Genomic DNA, 27,017 nt, shown 5'->3' with positions numbered 1-27,017 from the left:
TCTAGAATTCTCTTTTAACATGCACACACACACACACACACACATACACACACACACACACAGAGGCACTGTCTTCTTCCAGTTACAAGTGTTCAATAAATGTTGAGTTGAAACAACATTCAATTATGGACTAATTAAATTAGGTTTTTCAAATACTAAGTCTTTTCAGATTATAACTCAGTAACATTAGTGACAATTATGAATGAAAACAAATGCTGGTCATGACAGCACATGAAATGTACCTGATTCTTCTCATGTTATAGGTAATACTAGACCAATCAACATACAAGTGTACAATTTTGAAGTGCATTTGTTATCATTGATCCCTTTTTGTATTTATTAGTTCCTGAAACAAAGTTATGCTATAGGCTGCAAAGATTACTCTGATTATCTTAATGTTATGAATTTAATTAAATAAAATAAAAGTTCACCCCAGAATACTTCTAAAATCAGTCCTGATTTTCTGACATATAACAGCTCTCCTGCTCCCCACAGCTTTTATTCCTCCCTCCTAAATCCCATCAAGAGCTCTGTTTCTTTGATGCCTGCCACAATGTTCTTATCTGACATCCAAATGAATAGACTCCTATCTGCAACCATTATTAAGCCCGTCAGCCATCTCCATGGTGATTCAAGGACACAAGAATAGGGAGCGAGGTCACTCCCTTTCACAAGCCCCTGTTGCTTATTTCCTGTCTTGTTACCAGGGACAGAAGCTCCAAACCTGTTCGGGCCATAGTTTCTGTTCCCTGCCCTTTCCAATGAGAGATGGATGTGTTAATAACGGGCTTTAATCTATTCCTCTAATGAAGCCCCATTGCTCTGTGGCAGTGATTTTCAACCTTCTTCACGTCATGGCACACATAAACCAATTACTAAAATTCTGTGGCACACACAAAAATATATTTTTTGCCAATCTGACAAAAAAAAAAAAAAAGGTATTCTTTTGATTTATTCACACCTGAAAGCTATTGTGTTGGCTGTTGTCATTTTTTCTTTTATTTGACAATCTAAGGAAAAAGAGGTCAGTGCTCCTGACTAAATAGTCAGGTATTGCACGTTTTAAAAATTCTTGTGGCACAACAGTGTGTGGTAGCACATAAACAGGTTGAAAATTGCTGCTATGTGGGGTTCCCATTAACAGTGGTTGAGCACTGCTGCTCTCTTGTGGTGGATAGATGCCAGATCTTTGCAGTAGTTTGCACAGATTTTACAATTCTTTCAAGCAGATATACTACTTTTTTTTTTCCTTTTCTAACCATAAGAAATTGTGCTTTTTTTTTTTTTCTTTGCATTGGTAAGGGTTATAGAAGACATCAGAGCTAAAATAATTGCTGAGACAAACTTAGAATCTATTTATAAACCTACTAGAGGCCTGGTGCACGAAATTCGTACACAGGGGAGGGGGTGTCCCTCAGCCCAGCCTGCACCCTTTCCAATCTGAGACCCCTTGAGGGATGTCCGACTGCCCTCTCACAATCCAGAACTGCTGCCTCCCAACTGCCTTCCCCTGCAGGCCTGGTCCCCCCCAACTGCCCTCCCTGCAGGCCTGGTCCCCCACAACTGCCCTCCCTGCAGGCCTGGTACCCCCAAACTGCCCTCCCCTGCAGGCCTGGGTCCCCCACTAACTTGCCTGGTCTCCCCCAACTGCCCTCCTCTGCTGGCCTGGTCACCCCTAACTTCCTACAACTGCCCTCCCCTGCAGGCCATCTTGTGGTGGCCATCTTGTGTTCACATGGGGGCAGCCATCTTTGACCACATGGGGGCGGCCATCTTGTGCCTTGGTGTGATGGTCAATTTGCATATTACTCTTTTATTAGATAGGATTGATTTCAAAACAGATTCAAGTTTAATCAAACTTTTAATTACATAGGAAATGCATTTTGCTTAAAACATTAGAATAATATGGGGTATTTCTAATTAAATCTCCATTTATGGATCTCTGCTTTAATACTGGATTAAGTTAAGTCTTCTGCTTTTTTCCTTGAGTTATCAAAGTTTGGGTGTAAGTTTATTCCAGGCTGAACACTGAGTTCTTGCATTAATTTCATTCCTATTGTAAGCACAACTTCTGTACAATATCACATTGTATTGGCTTTTTAAAATGATGTGGCCATAAAAAAATAAATAAATAAATAAAAAATAAAATGATGTGGCCATAAACCAAATTATGTATAAATTGAAATCAATGCAATTTATCTTTATAAAAATTCATACTTTAATACAGTGGCTTTTAATAATTCTTAGATCATATCCCTCTATCAATAACAAATGTTGAACATGATCAAAATATATGTATATTTATGTATAAATTATTTATTTTAAAACAGTAAAAAATAGAAATCCGACATTGATGGGATAAATTTATTACAAATAAAAGTCCTGCACTATTTTCTTGCACTTCAAGTGGTATAGGTATCAGTTGCTTGTGCCTTTTGTTTTCCCCTTTTTGTTGGAGCTTAGTGGGGAAAGCCTATAGGTATCTCAGTATTCAGTAGACACACTCATACTCTCCCTGTTTTCACTCTGGTACTCTCCCTTCTCAACTGTGTCTTATGTCCCCTAGGTCAGAGACTTTCTATGTTACCTTTTCTGAGGAAAATATTTCTAGGGTTGGGGTAAGGAGTTGCCCCTAGTGTGTAGGAGATGTAAAGAAGATGACATACAGACACCAAAACACTGAAACAGAAGGAAAGAGGAGAAACCACAGGGAGAAGAAAACTTTAAAAAATAATTATCATTAATACCTTCAGAGAGATAGGACATTGCATTTAAGAAATAGAACAGATGTTGTAAAAGCGAGTATTTAAAGAACAACAACAACAAAGCTTTTAGACATTAAAACATGCAGAAACAAAAATTCAATAGGATTAGCAGATTGAGAGAATGTCTCAGAAAGTGGGAAAAAAAAGACAAAAAGATGCAAAATAGGAGGAAAAAATACAAGGATTTGGGAGACTAAATTTAGGTGATCCAATGTCTAAACAATAGGCATTCCAAAGACAGAATACAGAAAAGAGGGCAGGGCCACCACCAACCTCTAGGTCACCTTTGTGTAAATGAGAAAAAGACACCCACTATGGATGAATGCACTCTGTGAGCACATAGCTTGATGAGCAGAAAAAGGTGTGTGAAGAAAGAGATGCCCCTCATACAAGCAGATGTGGCCTTATGCTAAAGCACACAGTTTAATGAATGGACTCCTGGTTCGATTTCAGCCCTCTCCCATCTCCTCAGTAGAGCACCTTTGTGCAGTGTACAAATTCCACAGTCATAAGTAGCAACCTTGATGCCATGGAGGAAATTATCAAGGACTTAAGGACCTGAGTTTCACAATTGAAAAGGCCCAGTGAATGCTCATATCAATGAATGAAAACTGACTCATATAAAAGCATATCATTATGCCAAAACCGGTTTGGCTCAGTGGATAGAGCGTCGGTCTGCGGACTGAAGGGTCCCGGGTTCGGTTCTGGTCAAGGGCATGTACATTGGTTGCGGGCACATCCCCAGTAGGGGGTGTGCAGGAGGCAGCTGGTCGATGTTTCTCTCTCATCGATGTTTCTAGCTCTCTGTCCCTCTCCTTTCCTCTCTGTAAAAAATCAATAAAATATATATTTTTTAAAAAAGCATATCATTATGAAATTTCACAGTCTTTGAGATAAAAGTGATTCTACAGCTTTGGGGGCAGGGGTGGGTGGCACAGAAAAAAGTCACATGCACAGAATCAAATCAGAAAGGATACAGACTTCTCAATAGCAATCTTGGAAGATTCCAAGTTTCTTGTGACCTTGGAGCCATTTTCTTAAGAACATAGAGTTTGCATTTGACCCAGCATTCCACTCCTCGCTACATACCCACAAGAACTAAAAATATATGCTCACACAAAAACGTGTAAACTGATGTTCACAGTAGCAGTATATACAATAGCCCAAAGGTAGAAGCAACCCATATGTCTATTGACTGATAAATAGATATATAAAATGTGGTATATCCATATATTAGAATATTATTTGGCTGTAGAAGAGGAATTAAGTGCTGATACATGCTAGAACATAGATGAAACTTGAAGCATTATGCTAAGTGAAATAAGCCAGATACAAAAAGCCACATGTTGTATGATTACATTTATATGAAATGTCCAGAATAGGCAAAACTGGACAGAAAGTAAATTGGTGGTTGCCAGGGATGGGGATGGGCATGGGAGAGTGACTGCTAATGGGTACTGGGTTTCTTTTAGAGTGATAAAAATGTTCTAAAATTAGATAGTGGCGATGGTTGTACAACCTGATGAATATACTAAAAAAAAAAAAAACAAACACACACACACACACACACACACACACACACACACACACACTGAATGGTACACTTTAAAATGGTGAAATTTGTGGTAATTGAATTATATCTCAGTTTCTGGAAAAAGACAATGGGGCAGTGTCTTCTAAATTATTATTACATGGCAAACTTTCAGACATGAAAGGTCTCAAAAAATTTACCAATCATGTGCTCTTACTCAGAAAACTACTGGAAAAATGCTGTCTCAAAACACAGGAGTAGGTCAAGAAATAATGAACCAATAGAAAGGCAAAGTAAATTCCTATGGGATCAGAAAAGTAAATATCAGGAAGGCAGCTGAGTAGCAGATCAGGGTTGCAGGAAGACTCCAGATAGAAAGAAAATTAAAATCTCTAGAAGGAATGACTCAAAAAAAAATTAGAACTAAGAATATTACCTGATAAAAGTAACCTTTTGGGCCCTGACCGGTTTGGCTCAGTGGATAGAGCGTCAGCCTGTGGACTCAAGGGTCCCAGGTTCAATTCCGGTCAAGGGCATGTACCTTGGTTGTGGGCATATCCCCAGTAGGGAGTGTGCAGGAGGCAGCTGATCAATGTTTCTCTCTCATCGATGTTTCTAACTCTCTATCCCTCTCCTTTCCTCTCTGTAAAAAATCAATAAAATATATTAAAAAAATAAAATCAAAAGTAACCTTTTGGGAAATTATATAAAGAGATAAATGGAAGGGGTAGGAGTTATCAAGAAGTACAAAGAAAATTAAGCAATTTAAAAAATAAAATGCAATTATTTACTTCATGAAAAATTAAAGGTGAAAAAGGAGCAATCAAAATATGCTACAGTGCTCAGGTGTGGATAATATCTGCATAGGCAAAATCATGTAAACATTGCATTTTGACTTAATCCCTGTTTGTAATATAACTATATCAGGAGGATAGGGTAAGAGAATGGTGCTGTAACAACTAAACTTTCATCTATAAAGAGAAAATCAATTGACAAGGTTTAAAATGGATAAACTAGAAATATTGAAATGTGCTATTGCCAGAAGAAACAGTTAAATGGGCAAAAAAGAATTCCCCTAGTGAGGGTATCTGGAGTGAGTGAGAAGGCAGAAGAAAGATGGGCTACTGACTCCTTCTGTTAGAAGGTTTTTAGTTCTTTTAGACCTTTTAAAGTACTTTAATAAAAAATACAATTTTTATAGTCCTTTTGGGATAAAAGATTGTTTTAATATCACTAAAATAAAAATTAAGAGTGTCAAAGGAACCTGAAAAATATACTTGCCTTAAATAGAAAAAGTTCTCATTAAACTGCTTTTTAACAGTCTTTATCAGATATCAAAGCAGCAATGATATTACTTAGACAAAACCAATTTTAGTTATTTCTTTTAATTCAGTAACTACTGTTGGAAAACTTCAAATTTTAAAATCAAAAGGCATGATAAAGAACAGAAAGAAAATTGCTGATTTCAGTTTTTTCTTTCTTTTTATTCCCAGATGACTTGGACTGACAGTGGAAGGGGTCTACTTGCCCGGGAAATGGGTCAAGCATCCAGGCCCCCAAATAATCTCCTGAACAGTATGTGAGTGAAAACTTGTCTAATACCTTAATTTAAAGGGCCCTGAAGAGGTTCTTGCCAGGACAAAGGGAATCTGCTCTAACACTGAACAGATGTTTCCTTCTCTAGAGCCTGAAATCCATGAGCAACTCATAAATGGCACATTCTAGACTTCCTGTTAAACCTGGGTCTAACTGTGATAGCAGCTCTTTTCCTACAAGTAGGAGCCAGCAAGCCCTGGAAGGGACTACCACCCAAGAATACTAGGTCCAAGTGGTGATAATCATCTTCATAGATAATCACACTGAGTCTGGCTTCTTTGGCAGAGGAGGAGCCCTGGAACTTGCAGAAAAAGTAGAGGGCCTAGGAAACTGCTGCTGAGATCAGTGTCTGTGGACACAGAGAGCCTCAGGTTTTCTTTTCTTTCTTTCTTTTTTCTTTTTATTATTTTTTATTTAGCTGTGGGAAGGAAGTGTGGCCACTTGGCAGAATTACAGGTTCTAGACAGCAGAGTGATTCTGGCTTTACTAGGAGACAGCTCTTCTTCCCTCTAGGTCTGAGAACATTTACTGGTAGACAACATCTGGCCAAACTCGCTGGGAGGGAAACATGGGCAGGTATGGGACACCCTACAGAAAGACTAGGCCAGGCTGGCCACAGAGGTTGAAAGTGGAGTGGGGAGAATAGATTCTTGAGAAGATAGTTGGGTCATGGGTCTTTAGGTAGGAGAGGCCAACTACGGGGAGTACTTTAGGCAGAGGGTAGCAGGCTATTGATATGCTACTGCATGTATAGCTGTCGAAGTGGCCACTGGAGTCACTGAGTCCCCCACAGGGAAGTATGTCAGTAACATTCACATACAATGGTACAGACTTGAGAGGACAAGCATACTGAACAAAGCTGCTCCTTCATAGATGGCTGCCTCATCTAAAGATGACACAGCTGCCTGGAATTCCACCAGAAAACAAAATACCCCTTTCTAGCAATGCAAACCCAAATCACAAGGAGATATCACATCGTACCTGTTAGAATGATTATGATAAAAAAGACAAATAAGTGTTGACAAGGATGTGAAGGAGAACCCTTGTGCACTATTGGTGGGAATGTAAATTGATATAGACACTTTGGAAGACAGTATGGAGTTTCCTCAAAACATTAGAAATAGAATTCCCATATGGTTAAGCAATTCCACTTTCTGGTATACAATTGAAGGAAATGAAATCACTATCTTGAGATATCTGCATTCCTTTGTTCATTGCAGCATTACAATAGTGAAGACATATAAACAATCTAAGTGTTCATTAACAGATGAGTAAAGAAAATGCGGCATATGTAATGGAATATTATTCAACTATAAAAAGAGAAAGCCCTGCCATTTGCTACAACATGGCAAATGCCCTTGAGGGCATTATGCTAAGTAAAATAAGTCAGAGAGAGACATACTATATAATCTCACTTATATGTGGAATCTAAAAAAACTGGACTCATAGAAACAGAACATACTGTTAGTTAGCAGAGGTGAGGGTTGAGGGTGTGGGAGAAATAGACAAAGGTGGTCAAAGGTACAAACTTGCAGTTATAACATAAATTCTGAGTGTGTAATGTGTAACCTTGTGACTACAGTTTACAATACTGCATTGTATATGAAAGTTGCTAAAACAACAGTAGATCTGAAAAGTTCTCATTATAAGAAAAAATAATAACTATGTATGGTGATGGATGTTAACTAAACCATATTGTGGTGATCATTTTACAATATATACATACTAGAGGCCCGGTGCATGACATTCGTGCACTGGGCAGGGGGGATGGGGGGTTCCCTCAGCCTGGCCTGTGCCCTTTTGCAGTCTGGGAGCCCTCGGACATCCTTAGTGCTCCCATGGAGGCGGGCCACTGTGCTCGCCAGCCGTCAGCCTGGCTTGTGGCTGAGCGGTGCTCCCCCTGTGGGAGCACACTGACCACCAGGGGGCAGCTCCTGCATTGAGCGTCTGCCCTCTGGTGATCAGTGTACATCATAGCCACTGGTCATTCAGCCATTGGGTCGATTTGCATATTACTCTTTTATTATATAGGATACAGTGAACAAATGTAGACCTAGTTTATGCACGTATACATATATCAAATTACTTTAAGGTTGTATACCTTAAACTAATAGAATGTTATGTCATTATCTTAATAAAAATAAGAGTTGACAGCAGAAGCCCTAAGAAAGTGTGGGTACACCATCAGCCCTAATTTTATCTTCTTGGCAAAATCATTAGTTTGGAAGGCTTGGTGGGTTAGGAGCTATGCTAACAGTCCCTACCCCATCCTGAGCAGATCTACAAATATTATTAGTAGCATTTCATGCTGGGTGGGGTTGTTGAGTAGGTGCCTTACTTAATGCTGCTAGAAGGTTCAAATAAAATGAGCAACAGAATCCAATGCCAGAAGACTCCTTTCTTTCTGGCACAAAGAGAAAGGGGCCCCAAAGAGTTCTGCTTCATTTCCCCAAATGTGGAGCTTAGAATACAGTTGCATCTGAAGGAGAGAGGGTTGGTATCTGGGTGGCTGATGAACTGTCTTGATTGCTGCAGAGGCTATGATAATGCTGAAGGCTTGGTGGTGGTGGTAGGGTAGCCTAGGGAATATTGGTTTCTGACTGAATCCAGCATTGTTAACTGCAGTTAGTATTCCTGCTACCTGAGGACACTGTTGGAAAAGAGAGAGTGGTGGGGATCATTGGAGATCAAGGGTGCTCCGGAATTAGCTAACACAGGTCAAAGTGGCAGCAAGCAGAGCAAACAGAAATTAGCATGTTTTCTGAAACAAAGGGGTTATATAGGATAAGGAGGTAGTTCTGATATGCAAATTGGAGGTGGGCCTGAAGAGATTCCCTTGAAACATTGATACAATTCCACAGAAGATGCCTTTGTCTGGGAATAGGCTTATTAAGGGCTGAGAGCCAATTCCTGAATACACCTGCAAGGTAGAGAGCGGAGGTGCCTGTTCCTCATTTCCAGATCCCATTTCACAGAGGGACTGGATTTGACAGTGATGGGAGCCTGAGTCCTCACCCAAGAAGGGGAGCATCAGTCTGCGAGGACACAAGTGACCCTGGCATCAGGGTCTGGATCTAGGCCAATAGTCTGGCAATATGGATGGGGACCAAAGTGGTTAAGGGCTCAAGGAGAAAGTCAATTTGAAGACTCCTTTCTCAAACATGCGCCCCAGCTCACTGCTATGTGCTCCCCTTGTACTATCACACATGGAGGGCAGGGGGTCCTGGGGCTCATAAATGGGAACTGAATCTACTCCAAAGGGAAGAGAACCAATGAGGCACTGACATAGAAAACATTTCTTCAGGATTAAGTCCCCAGTGAGCAGTGAACAAATGTAGACCTAGGTTATACACGTATACAGTGAACAAGTATTCATTTTATTGTTGCTACCATTATTGTTTCCCTTGAATCACCTGTGAATCCAAAGGCTCTCCTCAATCAGCCCAGACCCATGAGGCCCTTCCTAATAGGAATTCTAATCTTTACTCACGTCACTCATGGTCCCCACTAATTCATGGTAACTTTTATTTGAATCTTGTGTTTTCTCTTATTTTCTAGCACTCCCAAACTTCTGGGAGTATCTCGTTTTCCTGTGCCAGAAGACTCCTTTCTCAAACATGCGCCCCAGCTCACTGCTATGTGCTCCCCTTGTACTATTTGCGTCCACTGCCACAGACACCCTGAGGATTGTGGTTGTCTTCCTCTGAGTTGCCCTTTCATTCCTCTCGCCCTAGGAATCTCGCTGGTTCTGATACAGGTATCACAAAGTGCAGAAACCCTTCTGACTTGATCTAGAGTTTCCACAGAAAGTAGGTGAGGGGAAGAGAATGGGGAGGGACAGGTTTACTGAACAATTTTTACAGAGTCATTTTCCCAACTAATACTAGTTTTTCATGCGTAACAAAAAGGAACAAACCTTAAATTTATTCCTTACTATTCCATTCACATAAATGACCTGAGGTCTCCATTTGGGTAATGCGCACCCATGGAGGAATGTGTGCTTGCATATGTACAACATGGGGCAAAAGTAGGTTTACAGTTGTGAGTATATGAAGCACAGAGTTTATTCTTGTATTGTTATTGTAATTATTGTATTTTCCATATGAACAACTGTAGACCTACTTGTGCCTGCCTCTGAATATTTACTCTCACATTCTCTGTGGCCAAAGAGCTCGTTACCTTCTCCAGCCTGGGAGTCTCACTGCTCTAGATTCCTGCTGATTCTTCTCCAAAAAGGCTGCAATACAAGTGTATAGATTCATGATCTATTATTTTAATTGGTTCTTCATTGAAACTAAAGATAATAGCCTTTTGGCCAAATGTATTTGCTGCCTATCCTCACTGCAGCCCCTATTCACTTTTGTTTTTTAATGAATAATGCACATGTTGTCAGTGAGTGGGATACAGATGTGCTTCTGAATTCTCACGTGGGTGGCAGAGGCAGTCACTTTGAGGAATGCATAGATTAGAGCCAGTGTCCCTCCTTTTAGAAGACTATATTCAGAACTATTTTTCCTAAAAATTGAATTTGTGAGCTACTTGCTTTATTCATATATCTCTTGCAACTGTGTTTTATTCTTGTTAGTATAATTTAGACCATAATTAAATAGAAATTTACCTTTGATATAGTCACCAATGAGCTTTAAATTAAGTTTCACGTCTTTAGCAGTTGGATCAAAGGCACAAATACTCTCAACTAAGTGTTTGTTAAAGTACTGTGAACAAAGAACAAAAGTTATGGTATCACCAGCAAGTGGAACTAGAGTACCCAATTCACCATTTTGTATAATTTCATTTATATAAATTTGAAAACAGGCAAAACCAATGTATAGTATTAGAAGTCAGGCTTCTGGTCACCCTAGCTGTATCTATGTGGGGGGAGGGGGGAGGGGTCATGAAAAAGAGTACAAAGGAGGGCTTTTGAAATGCCCCTAATGACCTGTTTCTTAATCTAGGTGTTTACAAATGTTCATTGTGTAAAAATCCTTGCATTTGTACACTTATGATTTGTACAATTATGATTTTCATGCCTAAACTTGTGTGGGCTATTTTTCAATAAAAAGAATACTTTAAAAGAACTTACCAGTTTACATTTATCCCAAGTTTCTAAATCCTGTGATGATTCCAACTCTGGATGAATGAACAAGATAACTGCTGTCAGGATGTCAGGTATTAGTTTTGCACTGGCTTCCAACTCCTGTAACTGGCTGGCTGACAGAGATTTTGACATTATTGCAGTACGATAATCATAGAGCAACAGTGATACAAAGTCCATGGAGGTAAGCTGCTGAAGGCTTTTCTGCAGCTCTTGCAGCATGATTCGGAAGAAGAGAACTCCTGCCTGCTGAACTTCTCCCGTATTTTCAATCTCTGGAATAACAGAATGATATCCCACATGGTTGTTCAGTACATACATTATATATTTCAGAGGATTCTCAGCGTAATGTAAAAAAAAAAAATTTTTTTTAGAAAAAAGATACCTTACGGTTTTAAACAATCTTAGTTTTTCTTTTTCTAGTCATGAAATCAAAAGGCAGAAATTAAACTACACCTGGTAAAACTCACAGCAAGAGGCTTTGAGGAAAGAAAACTCGTGTTTTGACATTAGATCTTAGTTTGAATATCTACTCCCCCCCCCTTATTCTGTTCTCTCTGAACCTCCTCTTCCTTTTCTGACAGAATAAGGTTGATTCCTACTTCTCTAGTAAGCTGTGGACATTAAATGAGTTGATATAATCAGGCCAGAATGGAATGGAATGAAAAATACAAAGTGATGCAAAGCAAGGGAATGAATCTAAGAATACTATACCCAACAAGGCTATCATTCAAAATTGAACGTGAAATCAGGGGCTTCACAGACAAAAAAGGGCTAAGGAGTTTATTACCACCAAGCCAGCAATGCAAGAAATGCTAAAGGGATTCTGTAAAACGAAGAAATAGAAAGGGAAGAAGGAACACAGGCATAAAGAATAAAAATGGTGACAAACAAGTACCTATCAATAATAGCCTTAAATGTAAATGGATTAAATGCTCCAATCAAAAGACATAGGGCAGCTGAATGGATAAGAAAAATGACCCATATATTTGCCGTCTACAAGAGACCCACCTCAGAATAAAGGACTCACACAGATGGATAGTGAAGGGATGGAAAAAAGTTTTTCAGTCAAATGGAAATGAAAACAAAACAAAACAACAACCTGGGGTAACAATACTTATATCTGACAAAATAGACCTCAAAGTGAAGGCCATAATAAGAGATAAGGAGGGCCACTTCATAATACTAAAGGCAGCAATTCAACAAGAGGATATAACTCTAGTAAACATATATGCACCCAATAGAGGAGTACCCAAATACATAAAAACACTTCTGGAAGATATCAAGGGAGAGACCGACACCAATACAATCATAGTAGGGGACTTTAATATCCCATTGACACCACTGGATAAATCCTCTAAACAAAAAAATCAGCAAAGAAACAGCAATCCTAAATGACTCACTAGATTAGATGGAATTAATTGACATCTTCAGAACATTGTACTCCAAAGCTATGGAATATACATTATTCTCAAGTGCACACGGGTCATTTTCAAAGATAAACCTCATATTGGGACACAGGCAAAGTCTCTTCAAATTCAAGAAGATAGAAATCATATAAAGCATCTTCTCAGATCACAATGGCATAAAATTAGAAATCAACTACAAAAAAAATTAAAAAAAAAACACTTGGAGGCTAAATAGCATGCTATTAAACAATGATTGGGTTACCATTACCAAAGAGATCAAAGAAGAAATAAAAAAGCATCCTGGTAACAAATAACAATAAAAACACAACAATCCAAAAACCTATGGGACACAATGAAAGCAATCCTGAGAGGGAAGTTTATAGCCCTATAGGCCTACCTCAAAAAACAAGAAAAAACGGTGGTAAATCCTCTAATGCTACAACTCAAAGAATTAGAAAGAGAGCAACAAGAAAAGCCCAGAGTGAGCAGAAGGAAGGAGATAATAAAGATTAGAGCAGAAATAAATGACATAGAGACAAAAACAAAAAAACAAAACACAATACAAAAGATCAGTGAAACCAAGAGCTGGTTCTTTGAAAGGATAAACAAGATTGATGAACCTCTAGCCAGGCTCACCAAGAAGCAAAGAGAGAGGACTCAAATAAACAAAATCAGAAATGATAAGAGGCGAAATAACAACAGACCCCACAGAAATACAAAGGATTGTTAAAAAATATTATGAACAATTATATTCCAACAAACTAGACAACCTGGAGGAAATGGACATATTCCTAGAAAAATACAACCTTCCAAAACTCAATCAGGAAGATTCTAAAAATCTCAATAGGCCAATAACTATGGAAGAAATTGAAGCAGTCATCAAAAAGCTTCCAGCAAACAAAAGCCCAGGCCCAGACGGCTTCACAGGAGAGTTATACCAAGCATTCAAGGAAGAACTAAAACCTATCCTCCTCAGACTATTCCAAAAAATTCAAGAGGAAGGAACACTTCTAAACTCATTCTATGAAGCTAACATCACCCTAATACCAAAACCAGATAAAGACAACACAATGAAAGAGAATTGCAGGCCAGTATCCCTCATGAACATAGATGCCAAAATCCTCAACAAAATTCTAGCAAATCAGACCCAGCATTACATCAGAAAGATCATACACCATGACCAAGCAGGATTTTTACCAGGGATGCAAGGATGGTACAATATAGGCAAATCAATAAACGTGATACATCACATAAACAAATTGAGGGAGAAAAATCACATAGTCATATCAAGTGATGCAGAAAAAGCATTTGACAAAATCCAACACCCTTTCTTGATAAAAACTCTCAGCAAGGTGGTAATAGAAGGATCATACCTCAACATCATAAAAGCCATATATGATAAACCCACAGCCAGCATCACACTCAATGAACAAAAACTAAAACCATTTCCCCTAAGAACAGGAACAAGACCAGGATGCCCTCTCTCACCACTTCTGTTCGACATAGTACTGGAAGTACTAGCCATTACTATCAGACAAGAAGAAGAAAAAAAAGGCATCCAAATTGGAAAAGAAGAAGTAAAACTGTCCTTATTCGCAGATGACATTATACTGTACATAGAAAACACTAAAGACTCCATCAAAAAGTTATTAGACTTAATAAATGAATTCAGCAAGGTAGCAGGATACAAAATTAATGCCAAGAAATCTATGGTATTTCTATACACCAATAGTGAACTTACAGAAAGAGAGACTAAAAAAGCAATCCCATTTACCATCGTACCAAAAAAATTAAGATACCTAGGAATAAACTTAACTAAAGAGATAAAAGATCTATATGCAAAAAACTACAGGACACTGAAAAAAGAGATAGAGGAGGATATAAACAGATGGAAGAACATATCTTGTTCATGGATTGGTAAAATCAACATCATCAAAATGTCCATACTACCCAAAGCAATCTATAGATTCAATGCAATCCCCATTAAAATACCAATGGCATATTTCACAGACCTAGAACGAACTCTCCAAAAATTCATATGGAATAAAAAAAGGCCCTGAATAGCTGCAGCAATCCTGAGAAAGAAGAACAAAGTAGGTGGGATCTCAATACCAGATATCAAGCTGTATTACAAAGCCACTGTTCTCAAAACAGCTTGGTACTGACACAAGAACAGACATATAGATCAATGGAATAGAATAGAGAACCCAAAAATCAACCCAAACCACTATGCCCAATTAATATTCTACAAAGGAGGCATGAACATACAATGGAATCAAGACAGTCTCTTCAATAACTGGTGTTGGGAAAATTGGACAGATACATGCAAAAAAAAAAAAAATGAAACTAGACCACCAACTTACACCATACACAAAAATAAACTCAAAATGGAAACAGGACTTAAACATAAGACAGGAAACCGCAAAAATACTAGAGGAATCCACAGGTAGCAAAATCTCAGACATATGCCGAAGGAACTTCTTCACTGATACTGCTCCTAGGGCAATGGAAAATAAAGAGAAAATAAACAAATGGGACTACATCAAAATAAAAAGCTTTTGCACAGCAAAAGAAACCATCAACAAAACAAGAAAGACCACTAAATGGGAGAACATATTTGCCAATGTTATCACTGATAAGGGTTTAATCTCCACCATTTACAGGGAACTCATACAATTCAACAAAAGGAAGATAAACAATTTAATCAAGAAATGGGCAACAGACTGGAAAAAAAGATGGCGGCGGAGGTGAACGGCTGATCTGTTGCCTCGCATGGCAGTTCCGAAAAAAAAACTAAAAGATGGACTGGCAAGCGCGGCGACTCCTGCTCGCGTCTCCCCAGACCGGGCGGCGGCTCCTCTCAGCCAGCACCGCAGCCGGGGCCATGGGCTCGTGGGCGCCGCGGCAACTGCTGTGGCGGCAGCCGCGGACTCGGCGCAGCGGCTCTCGGTGAAGGAAGAGACCATCTTTCTGCGAGACGGGCCCACCCGCGTCACCGACCCGACCGAGCTCCCCACTGAGATCCTCGGGGCCCCGGAGACCGCCAACACCGACTTGGAGGATTCTTAGGACTTCCTGTCTTACACTCGGGTCCTCTGGCCATTTTGGGAGAGGAGAACCGGGAGGGCAGCAGAGTCGAGCAAGGGAATTTCGCGCACAACAACTTCAAGGTTAAACAAAGGAACTTTGCGCGCACAGAGCGTCTGCCACCCAGAACCACAGGAGAGCAGGCTGAATGGTGGATTTACAGCTAAGAGAGAAGAGGAAAGAGCAAACTCTGGAGGAGCTGAGGTGCGGAGGCGCGTGGGTCGGGGGAAGGGACTTGTGGCTTTTGTTCCAAACCTAGGGGAGATTAGCGCCCCAGACGCCTGCGGGGAGAGGCGCGACTCTCGGCCTTCGGATCGGAGAGTGGGAGTGACTTCCTTGCGGAGGCGCGCCCAGCAATCAGTGTTTGCTGCATTGGAGTGCGGAGCGAGGGGGCTTGGAAGCGTGGAGGGCAGAAGGAGCGGACTTGCAGCCAGAGCGGTTCGCCTCGCCATGGTCTGGTGGCGCCCTGAGGCCCCGCCCCACCCTGAGACTCGCCCCGCCCTGGGACCCGCCCAGCTCATTTTGCAGCTCCGCCCCGCACGTCTTACAGGCACACCTGGGCTCCAAGCAACGGCTTTTGCATATGGGTGGCCTGCCCTGTGGCAGCTTGACCAGATAAACTGCGGTTCTAGTCGGACTGCTCTAGGGACGCTCAGACAGGAGGAGGAAACTGCAGTTTTTGCCGTAAGTCCTGCTGAGTGGTCTCAGGTAGTAGCTGACCTACACACCATTGGAGACCCAGAAACGAGGGCATCTAGTGGTCGGTATGAGATGACACCAGATTTCAACCACTCACATAAAGGACACATTCTAGAGGCAGACTCAGTGAGCGCCAAAGCCTTGCTGCACCAAGCCCCGGCCCATAAATCTGTCTCCTACACAGCAACTCTTCCTTTATAGTCACAGAGGATCCGCACAGCCAATCGACCTGGAGGACAAATCCTCCCAGCGACACCAACAACAATCAAGACTTAACTATACAAAGGAAGACCAAGATGGAGGCATAGGGCGGAAGCCTGATTGCTGCCTACCACAACAATTTTGAGTCTACGACGGGAGAGCGGAGCAGACACCATCCAGAACCACCGGAGGGCTGACTGAGCAGACGCTCTACAACTAGAATAAAAGAGAGGGGTACTAGGGATGATGCTGATGCCGGCGACCCAAAGATCACACTTTAAGAACTACGGCTCAGACGACACAGTGGCGGCCTGGAACGTGCTCGGCGCAGTTCCCCCAGCGGTCTCCGGCTGAGGGGAAGGCCCCACTCGCTGCCGAGCACGGACAGACAAGCCCCTGGGAGTCATGGGGTGGGAGACTCCGCGCTTGCTGACCTCCGAGTCCTTCAAGAATCTCAACGCCCCGGAAGCGGCCAGGTGCGCACGCTCGGTGACTGGCCACCGCTGCAGACCCAAGGGCTGACGCAGCAACACCGGACCAGCCCGCTGCCGCGCACCGGGCACACCGGAGCTACGCCGAGCCCGCCGCCCAACGAGTTCTGCGGCGGCTGCCCTGGAGCTCTGAGAAAATGGCCGAAGGAATTACTGAGATGGAATTGACCAACAGGAAATGGGATCAAGAAGATGAAACCCCGCTGGGTCCTGGATCCGGGTGAAGCCGCGTGCCCCTGGGTCTGGGTGAGGCTGGGAACTGGGTCAGGGTGAGGCTGGGCCCCGGGTCCGGGTGAGGCCACGTGCCCCTGGGTCCGGGCGAGGCCATGCGCCCCTGGAGCCGGGTGAGCCCTGGGCCCCGGGTCCGGGCGAGGCCGCGGGCCCCTGGATCCGGGTGAGCCCTGGGCCCCGGGACCGGGCGAGGCCGCGGGCCCCTGGGTACGGGCGAGGCCATGCGCCCCTGGGTCCGGGTGAGGCTGAATCCTGGGTCCGGGCGAGGCCGTGCGCCCCTGGAGCCGGGTGAGCCCTGGGCCCCGGGTCGGGCGAGGCCGCGCGCCCCTGGAGCCGGGTGAGCCCTGGGCCCCGGGTCCGGGCGAGGCCGCGGGCCCCTGGAGCCGGGTGAGCCCTGGGCCCCGGGTCCGGGCGAGGCCGCGGGCCCCTGGAGCCGGGTGAGCCCTGGGCCCCGGGTCCGGGCGAGGCCGCGGGCCCCTGGAGCCGGGGGAGCCCTGGGCCCCGGGTCCGGGCGAGGCCGCGGGCCCCTGGAGCCGGGTGAGCCCTGGGCCCCGGGTCCGGGCGAGGCCGCGGGCCCCTGGAGCCGGGTGAGCCCTGGGCCCCGGGTCCGGGCGAGGCCGCGGGCCCCTGGAGCCGGGTGAGCCCTGGGCCCCGGGTCCGGGCGAGGCCGCGGGCCCCTGGATCCGGGTGAGCCCTGGGCCCCGGGACCGGGCGAGGCCGCGGGCCCCTGGGTCCGGGCGAGGCCATGCGCCCCTGGGTCCGGGTGAGGCTAAATCCTGGGTCTGGGCGAGACCGTGCGCCCCTGGGTCCGGGTGAGGCTGAATCCTGGGTCCGGGCGAGGCCGTGCGCCCCTGGAGCCGGGTGAGCCCTGGGCCCCGGGTCCGGGCGAGGCCGCGGGCCCCTGGAGCCGGGTGAGCCCTGGGCCCCGGGTCCGGGCGAGGCCGCGGGCCCCTGGAGCCGGGTGAGCCCTGGGCCCCGGGTCCGGGCGAGGCCGCGGGCCCCTGGAGCCGGGTGAGCCCTGGGCCCCGGGTCCGGGCGAGGCCGCGGGCCCCTGGAGCCGGGTGAGCCCTGGGCCCCGGGTCCGGGCGAGGCCGCGGGCCCCTGGAGCCGGGTGAGCCCTGGGCCCCGGGTCCGGGCGAGGCCGCGGGCCCCTGGAGCCGGGTGAGCCCTGGGCCCCGGGTCCGGGCGAGGCCGCGGGCCCCTGGATCCGGGTGAGCCCTGGGCCCCGGGACCGGGCGAGGCCGCGGGCCCCTGGGTCCGGGCGAGGCCATGCGCCCCTGGGTCCGGGTGAGGCTAAATCCTGGGTCTGGGCGAGACCGTGCGCCCCTGGGTCCGGGTGAGGCTGAATCCTGGGTCCGGGCGAGGCCGTGCGCCCCTGGAGCCGGGTGAGCCCTGGGCCCCGGGTCCGGGCGAGGCCGCGGGCCCCTGGAGCCGGGTGAGCCCTGGGCCCCGGGTCCGGGCGAGGCCGCGGGCCCCTGGAGCCGGGTGAGCCCTGGGCCCCGGGTCCGGGCGAGGCCGCGGGCCCCTGGAGCCGGGTGAGCCCTGGGCCCCGGGTCCGGGCGAGGCCGCGGGCCCCTGGAGCCGGGTGAGCCCTGGGCCCCGGGTCCGGGCGAGGCCGCGGGCCCCTGGAGCCGGGTGAGCCCTGGGCCCCGGGTCCGGGCGAGGCCGCGGGCCCCTGGATCCGGGTGAGCCCTGGGCCCCGGGACCGGGCGAGGCCGCGGGCCCCTGGGTCCGGGCGAGGCCATGCGCCCCTGGGTCCGGGTGAGGCTAAATCCTGGGTCTGGGCGAGACCGTGCGCCCCTGGGTCCGGGTGAGGCTGAATCCTGGGTCCGGGCGAGGCCGTGCGCCCCTGGAGCCGGGTGAGCCCTGGGCCCCGGGTCCGGGCGAGGCCGCGCGCCCCTGGAGCCGGGTGAGCCCTGGGCCCCGGGTCCGGGCGAGGCCGCGGGCCCCTGGAGCCGGGTGAGCCCTGGGCCCCGGGTCCGGGCGAGGCCGCGGGCCCCTGGAGCCGGGTGAGCCCTGGGCCCCGGGTCCGGGCGAGGCCGCGGGCCCCTGGAGCCGGGTGAGCCCTGGGCCCCGGGTCCGGGCGAGGCCGCGGGCCCCTGGAGCCGGGGGAGCCCTGGGCCCCGGGTCCGGGCGAGGCCGCGGGCCCCTGGAGCCGGGGGAGCCCTGGGCCCCGGGTCCGGGCGAGGCCGCGGGCCCCTGGAGCCGGGGGAGCCCTGGGCCCCGGGTCCGGGCGAGGCCGCGGGCCCCTGGATCCGGGTGAGCCCTGGGCCCCGGGACCGGGCGAGGCCGCGGGCCCCTGGATCCGGGTGAGCCTGGCCCCGGGTCCAGGTGAGGCCGTGGGCCCCTGGATCCGGGTGAAGCAGTGCCCCTGGGTCCAGCCGAGACCAAACCAGAGGGAGTCGGACCTGCATTACCACCATTTGTCCACCATCCAGAGCTGAGGGGTCAGTGCCGACATGTACTCATAGGGAACCGGTGGACATTGATATTGGGTCTCAAAAGAACTGTTGTTCCAGAAAGAAACTCACTACAGACTGATTCATTTGCCTGTCAGCATAACTATTATTGCTCGTCGCACATTCAATTCTTATAAGTATATCTATAGTGACACATGATTTCGCTCATCTAGGGGAAATGATGAACAACATAGACTGATGAACAAGAACAGAACCAGAAACAAGGAGGCATCGATCGGACTATCGGGCCTCAGAGGGAGGATAGGGGAGGGTGGGGGGAGGGGGGAGAGATCAACCAAAGGTCTTGTGTGCATGCATATGAGCCTAACCAATGCTTAAGTTCAACAGAGGGTTGGGGCATCCAAGGGGAGGGGTGTGGGATGGGAATGGGGGGATGAGGACAAATATGTGACACCTTAATCAATAAAGAAATTAAAAAAAAAAAAAAAAAAAAAAAAAAAAAAAGAAATGGGCAACAGACCTAAATAGAAACTTTTCGAAAGAAGACAGAAGGAAGGCCAAGAGACATATGAAAAAATGCTCAAAGTCACTGATTATCCAAGAGATGCAAATCAAAACAACAATGCGGTACCATCTCATACCTGTCAGAATGGCTATCATCAACAAATCAATAACGACAAATGTTGTTGAGGATGTGGAGAAAAAGGAACCCTGGTGCACTGCTGGTGGGAATGCAGATTGGTGCAGCCATTGTGGAGAACAGTATGGAGTTTCCTTAAAAAACTAAAAATGGAACTCCCATTTGACTCAGTAATACCATTTCTAGGGATATATCCCAAGAAGCTAGAAACATCAGTCAGAAAGGATATATGCACCCCTATGTTCATAACAGTACAATTTACCATAGCTAAGATTTGGAAACAGCCTAAATGCCCATCAGCAGATGAGTGGATTAAAAAACTGTGGTACATCTACAGAATGGAATACTACGCTGCGCTAATAAAGAAGGAATGCCTACCATTTGCAACAACATGGATGGAACTGGAGAGCATTACGCTAAGCGAAATAAGCCAGTCAGAGAAAGATAAATATCACATGATCTCACTTATTTATGAAATATAATGAACAACATAAACTGATGAACAAAAACAGTTCCAGAGACAGAGAAACATTGATCAGACTATCAAACCTCAGAGGGAAGGTAGGGGAGGGTGGGGGTAACAGGGAGAGATCAACCAAAGGACTTATATGCATGCACACTAGTATAAGCATAACCAATGGACACCGACACTGGGGCAGTGGGAATATGTCCTGGGGGAAGGAGTGGCCGGGGAGGGGTTGATGGGGGAAAAAGGAGACATGTAGTACTTTAAATAAAAAAAGTCCACATTAAAATGATATTTGTAAGTCTGTTATCTTCGTTACCACATGATTAAAGAAATGAAACATGAAAAAAAAAAGAGTTGATATATGTAAAAGTGTTTAGTCTTGGTCTTATACATAGTGAACACGCACAAGACATGAATTTTCTTCTTTCTTCTTTCTTCATATCCCACCCCACCCTATGTAATGGCTAGAAAACTGTTAGCTTAATTATACACATGTTATTCTTCTCTTTCCATTCACTCTCTTCTAGGTAGTTGAAGGTTTCCATGCTTTCTTCTTCCTCCCTTCTGCCCAAACTAGTTTTGTGTCAAGAGTAGCCTAATGGATGTGGAATCACAAGGATTGAGCTCCGGTCTTGGCTCTGTCCCTAGCTTGCTACCGGACCTTTACTTTGATGGGCTTTAACTTCTTCTTCTTCTTCTTCTTTCTTCTTCTCCTCCTTCTCCTTCTCCTTCTCCTTCTCCTTCTCCTTCTCCTTCTCCTTCTCCTTCTCCCTCTCCTCCTTCTCCTTTCTCCTTCCTCCTTCCTCCTTCCTCTTTCCTCTTTCCTCCTTCTTCCTTCCTCCCTCCTCCTCCATCCTCCTCCCTCATCCTTCCTCATTCTTCCTCTTCATGTTTTATTGATTTTTTACAGAGAGGAAGGGAGAGGGGTAGAGAGTGAGAAACATCGATCAGCTGCCTCTTGCACACCTCCCACTGGGGACGTGCCCGCAACCAAAGCACATGCCCCCGACCGGAATCAAACGCGGGATCCTTGAGTCTGCAGGCCGACGCTCCATCCACTGAGCCACACCGGCTAGGGCGGGCTTTAGCTTCTTTATCTGTAAAATTAGATGTTCTGATGACTTAATGCAATGTAATATAGTGGAAAAAGCACCCGAACTTGAGTGTAAATCCAGCCTCCACCACTTGCTAGCCATGTGATTTGGTGCAAGTTGTTTTGTTTCTTTAAACTTTACCTTTCTCATCTATAAAATGCGGCATCACCATTCACCTCATAGAGTTATGGTCAGGACTAATTGAAATAACATATTTAAAGTGCTTGGTACATGATGGGGCATTTAATAAGTGCTAGTTCTATATTGCCTTTAGGAGGCTTTCTAATTCTAAAACCATGTGATTCTAGCCAAGAAAATGCAATCTCATACCCTTTACTCTAATTTATAGCTCATACTCATCAGTCCAAGACTGCATGAGGGGATTTCTTTCATGAGGAAAATCTGTATATTGCAACAACTCATTTTAGAAAACATCCTTCATTGCATTGCCTGTGACTTACCCAAAACTAATTAAACCCATATATTTAGACTGTCATCACATTGACAATACCTAAGACACGATTTTTCTCTTTTTCTCCAGATAATTCATCCAGTATTTCATAGCAGGCAGCTTGGGTCACCTTCACCATTTTCTGTAGATCTTTATATTCTCGAAAAAACAACATCTTCCTCCTGCCAATGTTAAAATCGAGAGCCCCCAGAGCCTCTCCTGTTCTCTCACGAAGTGGAATTGTGATGTGGTTTTCTCCACAGACAGAGGCCAAAAGAACTTCTGAACTGTCTGTACACTTAAAAAGAAAATCCCTGAAATCAAAACCAAATAAGCATAAGGGTATCAGCGATCAGGAAAGTTCATAACATTCCACCCAAACATATTGAATCACTCTCTTTTGTGCCTACGACTCTTCAACCCACCAGCTCTTGTTGCTATTTCATATGCCTAGACCACTTCATCTCTTGATTTCATAGAGCTCTCCCTCAGCACATTCACTCATCTCCTCTTAGAGAAGCCTTCCCTACCCATGTAATCTAAAGTAGTAGCAACTGAGTCATGCTCCATCATGTTATTCTGCTTTATTGTCTTTACTGTACTTATACTTATCTGAAAGGTATTCATTTTTTGTTTGTTTACATGTTGTCCAGTAAGTATTGGAGGAATGCCTGAAGGAATGATGAGTGTTAGGTTCTCTAAAAGCAGCACCTGAGACAGGGAAGTGATTTTTTAAGGGAATGCTCTCAGGAGAAACCTGTGAGGGTCTAAGGAAAGCAGGAGAGGGAAGGGAGAAAAGCTACATAAGAATGTGATTTCAGGTAAAGTCTAACCTCAGCCTGATCCCAAGGGGGAGCTCTGGGAGGCAAACTGTCAAAGTCTGTCCCACCTGGGTGCAAGGAAGAGGTCTGTTGTCAGTGGTTGGCTCTAAGTTGCTCTGTGGGTAGGGAAGAGTGTTTACATAACTGGTAGGCACCTCCTAGTAAGAAGCTCGAATTTCTCAAGAGCACTCCTCCAGAGAAAGCTAAGAGTGTGAGTCATTAGTAATAGCACTTGCAGCAGCTGGCAAAACATACCTGGGGGATCTGGGCTGGGCATCAACAGCATCTGCTTCAGTGAGAGACCTGAGGTTCTCACAGAAATGCAGTGGCATAGCGAGGTATAGACACATCTCTTTTTATCTCTTTTCCTCTTTCCCCATCTACATTGGGATGTCATTCTTTTGAGATATTTGTAAAAATGTTGGTGCTTTGCATTGCCTCAAAAAGCACATTTACAGTTTATAATATCATCAATCCTATAATGACAGGTAAGATTCTATCTTTCTTTTGCTACTCCCACCACTGTGTGACTTTATAACCATAGTAATGATGCATCATGCTAAACTGATGCATCATTAAATGAGTCTGGGTGTTACGAAGACTCCCATAAAACTCTTGAACACCACAAGGAATAATTATGTGGAAAAGAGTTTTTAACTTAATGAACATTCTGGTACTAAAATTTAATTAAATAGATACTTAAATATCAACTTGGCCTTCAGGCTCAGATAGGTTATTGGCTACTCAGCTACACTGACCCTCCCTAAGAAGCAGTCAGCCCCTCTGGCAATAGGAGTGTTCTCAGTAAAGATGTTTTGCATCTGTCCACAGTTTAGTAGTGTTCCTGTATTCCACAGGTGAGAGGCAGTTGAAGTAACCTAGAACTGGGTATTTATTGAAAATAACATTCTTTGACTACTGTCCTCTTTTGCCCAGCCTGTCTTCTTTAAATAAAATATACTTGTTCACAAGTTGGCTAATATTAAGATGAGGAATTTTGATAAGTGGTGTGGATGTATTTGTCATAATCATGGTGGGTTTTGTTTAATTCCTTGTTTACAAGAAATCAAAGAAAATAAAAGACTATCATGCTTAAAAACATGCAATTTTAATATAAAACACCAATGGAATTTGTTTTAAAAAAGGACTTGAGGGGGAAAGGAGTTAATATGACCCATGCAGTCAGGAGATTGTCTCTGAAATCCAATCAGAATGAGAGTCATTGTATACTAATAGGAGGCAAAAGCTGTGTCTTCAGATCTATCACACCCGGCTACGTACTCTGGCAAAGCAAACAAAAACAGACATGAAAATGCCTCTCATACCTGAAGACGCATGTCTTCCTGAAGATGGTAGGGGGATTTTTGTGGATTTCTGTTAGACCTAGGGGCCCTGTGACCATCATGTTGCGTAAAACATAGTCTGAACCCTTGAAAAGAGGAAGATATTTCATTATGGAGAAGAACAATTAGACTTCGTGTTTTCATTAAAGCTTTTGGAGACAGATAAGTAGGAAAAATTTAGAAAAGTTTAGATGATTTCTAGTTTTAAGTACAGTGACATTTTACTTACTCAGTACCATTAAGGAATGAGGTGTTCCACAAGAGAAAAATGTCAAAATATGAGACTTATTTAAATGCAAAAGCATATTTTAAAAATAATTGTGATAAAATGCTGTGCTTATATTATTTTTCCGAAAAGTGCACTGTAGAAAAGTCCCCTACCCCAGGCACATTTCAGGATAAGTCAAAATGAGTTTTCTTTCTTGGGTTTTCTAAATTGGAATAGAAAGGAAAGATTATTTTCAAGCTACTAAGCAGCTGGTTTTGCCTTGTGGAAAAAGCCCATCTTTAGGAAGTACAAAGTCAAAGTGCAGAGGGAAGCAACATGAGAACTGGGGAGAGAAAGAACATGAGAGAGCCATGATGGCATTGAATCCCTGGATCTGGTCATCCTAGAAGCCAACTTGATGTCTGTCCTTTCTTCATTTTGGTCACATGAGTCAACCAATTCCCCTTTTTGCCTAAGGCAGTATGAGATGGATTCCTGCCACTCAACTGTGGAAAGTTTGAGTTTGTGTCATGGGAACTATGTCCCCAGTTGGCCTAATAGCTAACTAAATATGGTTTTAAAATATCAGCAAGACAATAACATCTAGAAACTCTGTTACCCTGGGAAGGTCTAACACTGCCAAGCCTTGCCTACCTGTTCTGGGCTAGGCTCAATGAAGTATGTAGTGATGGAGTTAATGCTTGGTACGATGTTGTAGAGCCAGCTAATGCCAGTGATCACAACGTGCAGGATGTGCTCCCGGCTGTGGACGTAGTGATAGGCAGTGCTAAAGACATTGGCAACACCCTGTAGAGACAGAATATTTTCATTGCCGTTTTTTTTTAAAAAATAGCAAAATAATTAGAAATGTATCCATTGGATTATCTTTTTCACTAATGATAATCTGTGTCCTACAAATTACTTCTCAAAAGGTAGTGCTCTAGCTTCTACTATGAAAAAAAGGATCATCAAGAAATCAGAGGTGTAAAAAGAAATCTACCATAAGATCCACACAACTTATATGTTTCCTGATAATCATCCAGTGAAATTTGTGATATGTGCAATCAGAAAATAGTGTCAGAAGAACAAAATAAAATTTGAAATGAGAAAAAATGATTAAAAGCTAAGATGAATGCCAGCTTTAGACAGGTGGGTAGGAGTGCCCTGATCTGATGCAATATTAATGTCTGTATCTTTACATGGCTACTGTTATCAGGTCAGCAGAACAGGATGTGCTGGGTTCCAAAGCTTGCAACATGCACAGTCTTCTTATGGGCACAAAATACTGTTCCATAGAGAAGCAATGGAAAGTCCTTAATACCCATCTGTGGTCTTGTTGTCAAGAAACTCTAGGAACCACAAAGTCTTCAAAAATATATGTAGCCCAGATGGTGTGGCTCAGTGGTTGAGCGACAACCCATGAACCAGGAGGTCATGGATGATTCCCAGTCAGGGAACATGCTTGGGTTTCAGGCTGGATCCCCAGTGTGAGGTGTGCAGGAGGCAGCTGACTGATGAGTCTCTCTCATCATTGATGTTTCTTTCTCTCTTTCCCTTTCCCTTCCCCTTTCTGAAATAAATAAAAACATATTTTTAAAAAATATATGCCTGGCTGGCATAGCTCAGTGGTTGACCTATGAACCAGGTGATCACAGTTTGATTCCCAGTCAGGGCACATGCCTGGGTTGTGGGCTCGATCCCTTGTGTGGGGCATGCAGGAGGCAGCTAATCAATGATTCTCTCTTATCATTGATGTTTCTCTATCTCCCTCCTCCTTCTCTCTGAAATTGATAAAAATAGGTTTAAAATATGTATATATGTACTTTATATTAAGACCCAAGGCATCTAAGGTAATAATACAGGAGCCTTTACCTCCAAGGACTAGAGAATCTATTTATAATTCATTTTGACATGTTCTCTAACAAGGCTGTGTATTAGTTCACCTACTGATAATTCCATACTCCTCCATTTTGCTTCTAAATATCTTCATATCATTATGTCAGATGAGAATGAACCTTATTATTTAAAAGATGTCCAGAGAAAAAAGATTCTACCACTTTCCAGTTACCCAGTGAGAAGAGAAATTTTAAAATAATGGTAAATAAATATAAAGAGCCAGGGGCTTACAGGGAAACAAATGATAAGGCTAGAGCAAGTTCCTGATTGCCGCTATAAAGGTTTTATAGTATGTCCATTGCCTCCATAAAGGCTTTCAATCTTCCTCCATTGCAATTTCTATTCATAAAATTAAATGTAAATGTTTGTAGAAATGATCCAGTTATTGTACAGTTTTAAAAGTGCCTAAAACTTAAGCATTTTTCTTCATTCTTTATCCTCAAACATTATAACACTGATATAAAGAGATATGGAATCACATATCATATTTAGCACCATTTGTGGAAAGAGCAAAGGATTTCTAGGTTCCACTATTAATAAAAAAAAATATGTTCTTTCTAAAAGTTCAGT

At 44.4% G+C, this 27,017-nt stretch overlaps 1 protein-coding gene across 1 annotated transcript in view; it reads right to left on the bottom strand.

The window, feature by feature from the left end:
- The window catches only part of EFCAB5 (EF-hand calcium binding domain 5), a gene marked incomplete at both ends in the record, with an annotated part of 99,697 nt that overhangs the window by 2,932 nt on the left and 69,748 nt on the right, over positions 1 to 27,017 (bottom strand). Inside the window, 5 exon segments of the mRNA XM_079798673.1 lie at positions 10,511 to 10,607; positions 10,976 to 11,262; positions 22,240 to 22,493; positions 24,326 to 24,429; positions 25,206 to 25,358. Coding sequence (XP_079654799.1) covers positions 10,511 to 10,607; positions 10,976 to 11,262; positions 22,240 to 22,493; positions 24,326 to 24,429; positions 25,206 to 25,358 — 895 coding nt within the window.

The sequence above is a fragment of the Cnephaeus nilssonii genome (assembly GCF_951640355.1).
Source record: "Cnephaeus nilssonii genome assembly, chromosome: 19".
NCBI lineage: Eukaryota > Metazoa > Chordata > Mammalia > Chiroptera > Vespertilionidae > Cnephaeus > Cnephaeus nilssonii.
This window is presented reverse-complemented; position numbering and strand designations above follow the sequence as displayed.